Source organism: Lathyrus oleraceus, chromosome 3, assembly GCF_024323335.1.
Source record: "Lathyrus oleraceus cultivar Zhongwan6 chromosome 3, CAAS_Psat_ZW6_1.0, whole genome shotgun sequence".
NCBI lineage: Eukaryota > Viridiplantae > Streptophyta > Magnoliopsida > Fabales > Fabaceae > Lathyrus > Lathyrus oleraceus.
The window spans coordinates 232,015,068-232,023,519 of NC_066581.1; the positions used below are offsets into that span (position 1 = coordinate 232,015,068).

Genomic DNA, 8,452 nt, shown 5'->3' on the forward strand with positions numbered 1-8,452 from the left:
GTTTGATTATTATTTTAAGTTTTTAAATACTAAAATATGTTTAAAGGAATGAGGCTCATCTAGCGACCATTGTTTCTGCTTCGGCCCCAACTCCTACCTCGGTTGCTGAAACTTCTACTCATGCAACTGAGATAAACCAACTTATGGATGTTGCATGCATTTAACTTTGGGGGAGTCGACCCCTCCTCAAGTTTTAATAAAGAGGGTATGAAATAAAGATCAACACTCCTCTCGGGATGAAGGTTCTCCAAAATGAACCTGTCTCACTAAGGATGGTGCTTCTAGAGAGGTAACTCTATTCATGCAGATTCTAGATGTCTTATATTCTCTACTTGCTCACACTCACGAGGAGACCTCTACTAATGTTTTGACGTCAAATTTAACCTTTGTTCATAATCTTCTTGGGGGGGGGGGGGTGGAACTCATCTCCGAGCTTACTCATAATATGTTTAGGTTATTCTCCCTTGTCTCTCTACTAGACGGGGGGACGTCTTGGCACCACGTAATCGTACCAAAGAAAGAGATACTTGAAAATGGAGATGTGAAAGTATGGAGTTGATGTGCTCTATGTCACATCTCGAAAAATACGATCCTTCGCTAAGTCGCAGAAAAAATGATTCGAACAGGATCGTCGCCGAACTTTATTTATTCCACTGGAAGAAAGGGAAAATATTGATAAAACCCTCAAGAGAAAAAAGAAGATGGTCATCGCAACCAAATTTGGGTTCAGAGGTCGATTATGCAAAGGGAAAAATATTAGCATCCCTCACGTCCGTTGTACTCAATGAGAACCTTTTTGTTAAATTCGTGATTGAATGTTAGCGCTTATGTTAATTGTTTTCTTCGAGTAATTGAAAGTGCAAAAGGAAAATAAAAAGGGTCGCAATATTTTTTATTAGGGTGCTTGATAAGATTGAGAGTCTTGCTCCTACGTATCCTCGGGTATAATGAGAAACTCAAAACTTCGTAGTTCAAAGCAAGACAAATATATTTTTGGGTTTTTTATTATAGTGTTTGATGAGATGTGAATCTCGCTCCTACGTATCTCCAGCTGTGATGTGTCATACCCCAAAATTTTCCCTCCCCTTTTCATTTTATATGACTTTTGGTTTGTGGTTCATTGGCATCATAACACATTCATTTTACCATTTGCATTTTTTGAAGCAAACATCATGGATTCAAAGGTTTCTGATGTTTATGATCAACATAGGGCTAAGGTTTCCTTGAAATCCAAAGCTAGGGCATCCTATGATACATTGACTAATGATGAAAAGTCTCTTGAATTTAAAGCCAGGAAACCCTAATGCTTGATCTTTGGTACTTATGGATCATGTGGTTTTCATCCTGATATTTAATTTAATCAGGGATTGCAAGTATCACTATGGTCAATCATGGAAGTTTGTTTATGATTGATTAATTTCTTTATGGGACTTTTCCCATACATTAGTCCTTTAGTTGTTTGGTTTGAGTTCAAAATAAAAGGCTTTTTCTTCATACAAGATTCATGATCATGTTCAAGATCAAGCTTCACTCAGATTTCCAAAGATTCATTCAAGAGTTTCAATTTCAATTTAAATATTCGAAGCTTAGATTTTTTAGGGAAAGACAAGATTCAATTCATTTCATGGTCATTCAAGTTCAATTCAAAGTTCACAAAATGAGAGTTTTAAAATTTTCGGACAAAATTAGGGTATGACACTCTACTCTTCAGAATTGTAAAAATACGTGAATTTTGTATCAGATGCGCAATCATGCATATCATCTTTGTTACCCCTGTTATGATCACTCTAAAACAAAGAGAGATAAAGAAACATACAAGAGAGGAAGAAAGAGAATATATATATATATATATATATATATATATATATATATATATATATATATATATATATATATATATATATATATATATATATATATATATATATATATATATATATATATATATATATATATATATATATATATATATATATATATCCCAACTGTAGCGATAATCAAAAGGGAAAATTTTTGTTGGGAATGCCTCAGACTTTTTTTTAGTACAAGAATCCTAACATAGGACAATCATGAACTTTTGCCGACATGCTTCCTTCCTTATGGTAGACAATCATCAATTCTCGATCTTCCTCTTCATTGTGCCTTTGGAAGGGTTTTTTTTACTGAGGTGCTCATTCGGTTATACCGAAAATGTATGGACAATTTCCTTTAACTGCCTTTTTGCTTTCTCCATTTTCCCTGGCCGTCACGGTCTTTGAGAGAGATTTAATCTTAGGTGATTCTTCTATGTCCTACTTCCATCCCTTGACATATTTAGTTAGTCGGGCCCTCTTGATCAAAACACGATAGATTCTCGCGTTTGATTGCGAAGACTTGATCTGGTGATCGAAACAAATTACGAACAACGAAAATTAGAGAATGAATGTGAGTTTGTGGAAATCGTAGAAATCAACAATCGATTCCTACAAATGGCGTCATTGTTCCGTTCTAGATCCATAAATAAGAAGATGAGTGACACTGATGAAAGATCGTAGTTTCCGATGTGGTGGAGTGGATGGACCTGCAAGGTTAGCTCTTCAATGCTCGAGTTAGTATATGAGAAAGAAGAGTGAAATGAAATTGGATTTGAAAACTGTTACCTCAATTTTGTGCATTCTCTTTATAGAGAGAGGAAAATAAAGAACTACAAATTTGCTCACCGTCCTTTGCAGAGAGTCGTCGAATGTATTTTACGGTTGAGATCTCTTGAGATCATAAGGATGTCCGTCTTAGGATACCGAAAAGAGTATATGTGATCGCTCTAGAACGATCAGAGATCGATACTGTAGATCCAAAACAAGTATTAAATATACTTACACATGTTTTAAGAAAATAATTGAATGGACTATTTTTATGATAAAATAAGTCTTATTAAAATGTTTTATTAAAATAGTTACTGTAATTGTTAAGTGAATTGAGATATTAAGCTTTTGTTTGGTAATCGAGTTTTTATTATGATTTTGAAAAATTGATGCTTCAAAGTCAATATGGATCCAATTTTAATAGACATCACAAAAAATTAAAATATATTTTAAAATTAGAAAAAAATATGTTATTTTAATAGACCGTGTGAGTGTAATTTTTCTTAAAAATAAAGTCTTTATACATGTACTACATGTACTGTCTAAATACATTGCAAGTGTCCTTTTTAGTGAAAAAATGTTTAATATCATAAAATTAATTTAGATATTGATAACCTATAAAAAGAAATTAGTTACAAATTATTTTATAATAAACTAATATGAAAATATATAAGATATTTTCCGGTTCGAATATATCGCATTGTTTCCCTTTTTCATTTATGATAAAATATATATGTCTTAATTAATATAAAAGAAATTTGTTGCGACAGAAAAGAAAAACATAACGCGCGTAAAAGCCGCAAAGAATTGAAACATCCGCCCAAGAACACCTTAAGCTGCCAGCACTTTGGTTTTCCTTCCCAGAGGAGAGAGAAAAACACTTTTAGAGAGAGAAAGGAAATTTCGTAAACTTTCAGGAATTTTTTCTATTAGAAAAAAGGGTCGTGGAGATTCTCCTCCTCCTCTGATCCCTTCATTCGATCAAATTTTCCTGTTTGTAATTTGGTGTCACAGCTTCATTCTCAATTCCTCTGCTGTGATTCCAAACAACAAACTTCTCTTTCTCTCTCTCTCTCTCTCATCTGCATTCTCCATTCTCACTGCAGAAATAGGATAATTGTAGGAACCCCTGATCGAAATTTTTGATTTTTAACAAGATTCTGAATCGGGGTTGAAGCTTGCTTGATTTGGGTTCTTATGGGTTTTGTCAAGGTTAGAAACCAATTTCGGTGACACACGTGTGGTGCTGCTGCAATGATTAGGAATGGAAGTCAGCAATTTGGGTCTCCTCCTTCTGGAGTTGGGGCCCATGATATGAAACCGAGGAGGCTCTATCAAGTTTGGAGAGGAGGCAATGTCAGTTCTTATTTGCTTTTTACCCTTTCTTTTGGTTATTAGTTCATAATTATGACATCAAAATTTGATTTTGTATATGGTGTTCATTGCTTCTGTTTGATATCAATTCTATTTCAGTTTGAACTTGTTTGTCTTTGTTTGTTACATTTTTTTACTTTTCTATCGATGTCTTGTTGCCATGGTAAGGGGTTTTCAGCATGATTGTTATTGCTTTTAATGCATGATTGGCGAGTCTTTGTGTATTGGATGCTTACTTGCTTGCGATACTATGCGTATGTTTGGTTCTGCGGTGCTGCCACGTTGATGTGGAAGCTTAGTTTTTGAGCTTTGATGAATCACAGTGGGAACAGTCTATGGTGCAAGATTGAATGTTCTGACGCGGAGCTAAACATATGCTAAATTTGCTTTTATAGTAAATTACGAACGTTGACTGATGCTTGCGATTGCAGATATCTGGTAGTTAAACTTGTTTGGTTGTTGTTTATTTTCCCTTATGTCCGGTATCGTATTGCAAAACCCATGATGTTTTGATATCGTGAAGCTGTTGAGGTACCTGTGCCACTTCAATTGGAACACTTTGGAAGCTTTTAAGCTGTTGTATTGGATTGAAAATAAGTAAATTTATTTTGTTTACATGTGATTAGATAATAGGTATCTTGAATCAAAGACGAACATGCTATTCTTTACTAATTCTGCTTTGTTTTTTTCGCTTCTTGTTATTCAGAAGTTTCTCTGTGGTGGGAGACTGGTTTTTGGTCCTGATGTAGCTTCCTTGTTCCTTACATCGTTCCTAATTGCTGCACCTGCGATTACATTTTGTGTCAAGATGTATCTTAAAGCCAAGAATGAGAATGCAAGTAGTGGTCATGTTTTTTGGTGTCCCGTAGTGATTGTCGGTCTAACTCTCACTATTCTGGTAGATTCCCTTCACTATTCTCTCCTCGTAGATTACGATTAGAACGTCTTTCTCTTTTGAAAAATTAAAATCTAAAAGTGATATGTAACTTGACTCTCATGTGCAGGATTTCCTATTCCTCCTCTTGACTTCCGCGAGAGATCCTGGAATTATTCCTAGAAACTCAACACCTCCAGAATGCGACGAAACATTTAATATACCTACTCCTTCCATGGAGTGGATTAATGGTTCAACCCCTCATTTGAAACTACCTCGAACTAAAGATGTAATGGTTAATGGTTACACGGTGAAAGTGAAGTTTTGTGATACATGCTTGCTTTATCGACCCCCTCGTACTTCTCATTGTTCTATATGCAACAACTGTGTCCAGAGATTTGATCATCATTGTCCCTGGGTTGGCCAGTGCATCGGAAGAGTAAGTCAGCGTTACTGCAAAATGTTTTCTTAGATTTTTTGTTTGGATTAGTTTTATTGGTCAGAAACAGAAATGTGAATTGTTTGTTTATTTCATTTGTCACAAGAACTAACCGTTGTACATGGTAACAAAATTGCAGCGAAACTATCGGCACTTCTTCATGTTTATTACAACATCAACCTTTTTGTGCCTATATGTCTTTGTGTTCTCTTGGGTCAATCTTTCCAAGACCAGGAACAATGTTTGGGACGCAATCTCACATGATTATGTATCGGATTTTCTCATTATATATTGCTTCATTGCTGTCTGGTTTGTCGGGGGCCTCACAGCTTTCCATTTCTATCTCATTTGTACAAATCAGGTGACTATTTTATTCCTCAAAATGCATAAAATTTTGTAATTATTCCTGATTTTTGATTCGTCTCCACCGCATTTCTTTTATTGTGCAGACAACTTATGAAAACTTCCGGTACCAATATGATAAAAAGGGGAATCCATACAACAGGGGATCAGTGAGAAATATTGGAGAAACACTCTGTTCCAGTATTCCCGCTTCAAAGAATAATTTCCGATCATTTGTACAGCAAGATGAACATATGACAACTGGTTCATTGACTCCGAATATTGTGGACGAAATTTTGACACCAAAGGAGAAACTTGATGTTGAAATGGGATCAATGCGTGCAGATGATGGTGGTTTTCCGATTCCCGAACTTCTGCGGAATTTTGATTTTGATAATTTTGAGGATGACCTGAAGTTTGGAGATGATGAGGAGCGACGAGCCTCGTATGATCCATTCTACAGTGTCGATGAAAACGTAAAGGACTCAGCTCGAACATCTGTTGCCACAGTTTTGAATTTCCACAGCATCACAGTTGAAGATGCAACTGAAGAGTCTCTTCATAGCTGCAATGCTGATTTCGAAGTCAGAGAATCTGCTAAAAGGCCCGTCACTGTTGATGAAATAAATGCAACTAAAGAAACTGATCACAGAAATGACTCATGTTAAACCATAATGCCGACTTTTGCTCTTTAATGCATAGAGGTTTTCTTCTCACTCTTCATACTTTTTTGTTGAATTTTGTTTGGAATTTTTGAACCAATAAAATCATAGGCTTATGTGAACCACTGCACGGACGCAGACACAACTCAGACACGTAGATTAATGTAGTCAAGCACGATATCTTACGTAGGATCGGTCGGCTTGTGCAAGATCGTAAAATCCGGATTGTTAGCACGGCACTTAAGATCCTATCGAAATGAAAAATAGTAATTTCATATATATTTATACATACATACACAAACATGAAAATTATAATTTAGGCAAAAAAAAAGGCCCAAACACTTTTTTTATGATCTTGCTTCAAAAAGCTCGACCTTGAGTGACCACACTGAAGACCAAAATGATTTTTCTCTGATCGTATCACTCTCAGACATCCTTGACGCGTAAGATCTTACGATCCAGCACTCGTTCTTGATATGACACGGACGCCAGACACAACACATATACGTAGACGCCAGACATGACACGGAGGCCAGACACAACACAAACACGTAGACGCCACGCCAGACACAACAGAGACACGTAGACGCCTGACATGACACAGACGGCAGACACAACACACACATTGGTTTACCATAAATATGAATAAAATCATAGTTATATTCATTCATAAGCTGGTCTTTATTTCAGGTCCTCTCTTTTGATTGGTTGTTTACCTTGAGGCTTGAAGTGATATGGAGGACAGTTGGTTGCCTTCCATTTTGGTTTGCAGCAATCATTGATGCTGGAAATGAGGGACTGACTTGCACTTCCTTTCTCATTGTGGTATAAATATTTGGCAAGTGTGTTTGTTGTATAATGTGTAAACTCCACTTGCATTCAAAATAATGCAGACAGATTTTTCTGGCTAAGTTTTATGATAGGTACTGTTCTAGGCGTCTGTCTCTTTCACTCAGTCTCTTGTTAAATTCTAGATTGATTGATTTTTTATTTACTAATAGATGTTTAGAATTTCTGTAACTTTGATGCTTATTTCTCTTTCTATGATTCAATTTATCTGTCCCTCTTAATAGGTTCTTGCTAGAGAAGCATGCAATATCTACTCGCATAATAGTTCAATAAAACTTGACAACTTACGTTTTTAGAAAGACACTTCTTATATTTAATGTGTCTCACATTTAATATTCCATTACTTCTCACCACATGTTTGCTTCATCCATCTATCTTCAAGATTATGCTCAGAGGTAATTTTATCTGCATATCATCAAACTTATCGCTTTACCCAACCCACCCACAAAAGCTCTTTACTATTGGTCGTATAGAGTTTTCTCCATTATCATCAAATCTCCTTAGATAACAAAATCATGTTTTTTCTTTCATTCTTTTATTTCATTTCTCTCTCTACTTCCTATATATCGTTCTTACCTCTTCTTTGCAATCTTCATCCATCACCAACTATGGCCTCCCTAGAAAACTTGGGTACACTATATATGTTTGTGTTATTAAGAATGGATTACCTCCTTTTATCTCAAAAAACATATATATTAAAACAAGACAACAACCAATAGAATAAAAAACTCGCAAATACCCTTATTAATCTAGGTTGATGATTTAATGATCGGAGGTAACAACATTGAATGGAATTTTGAAATTGAAGTTTGTCTTGGATACTAAATTGAGTATCAAAGATCCTCACGAGGTATCTTCTTATCCATGAAATATGGTATAAGGTTACACTCAATGATTTTATAGAGTGTCTAATTCTTACAAGACACCAGATATAGGAGATCCTCCTAAGTCAACTCATTAGGAGATATTAAAGGAAGAATAGGCGAGTGGGACCATGTCGTGAATGTTTCGCCGATATACAATATGTGTTGGACTATAGGAGGCAGAGGAGGAACATGAACGTTAAATATTCTCTATAATGATATTTTTATTTGTATTTTCATATTAACATTTTGAAAATTTGTATGGTTTGTTGTATTTTATGAACATTGATGTATGATTTACCAACACTTTATTTGACAATTCGATCTTATTAATGAATGACTAATGTGTATGGTCTATTGTGGGTATTTAAAAATGAATTATAATATATGATTTATTAATAATAAAAAATCTTCAAAGTTGCTGTCAG

At 35.1% G+C, this 8,452-nt stretch overlaps 1 protein-coding gene across 1 annotated transcript; it reads left to right on the forward strand.

Moving 5' to 3' along the window:
- The first annotated feature begins 3,386 nt into the window (after positions 1-3,386).
- On the forward strand, positions 3,387-7,332 carry LOC127126510 (probable protein S-acyltransferase 4). The gene is made up of 6 exons (XM_051055445.1): positions 3,387-3,977; positions 4,702-4,893; positions 5,000-5,308; positions 5,448-5,669; positions 5,758-6,354; positions 7,003-7,332. The coding sequence occupies exons 1-5, from the start codon at positions 3,876-3,878 to the stop codon at positions 6,316-6,318; spliced, it is 1,386 nt and encodes a 461-aa protein (XP_050911402.1). The 5' UTR covers positions 3,387-3,875; the 3' UTR covers positions 6,319-6,354; positions 7,003-7,332.
- The last annotated feature ends 1,120 nt before the right edge of the window (positions 7,333-8,452 follow it).

Bases quoted from the DNA above. Each gene is read 5' to 3' on its own strand.
- LOC127126510 (XM_051055445.1), top strand. From the start codon at position 3,876: ATGATTAGGAATGGAAGTCAGCAATTTGGGTCTCCTCCTTCTGGAGTT. The intron at 5,309-5,447 runs GTAAGTCAGCGT...ACAAAATTGCAG, and splicing joins TTGGCCAGTGCATCGGAAGA to CGAAACTATCGGCACTTCTT. The intron at 5,670-5,757 runs GTGACTATTTTA...TTTATTGTGCAG, and splicing joins ATCTCATTTGTACAAATCAG to ACAACTTATGAAAACTTCCG.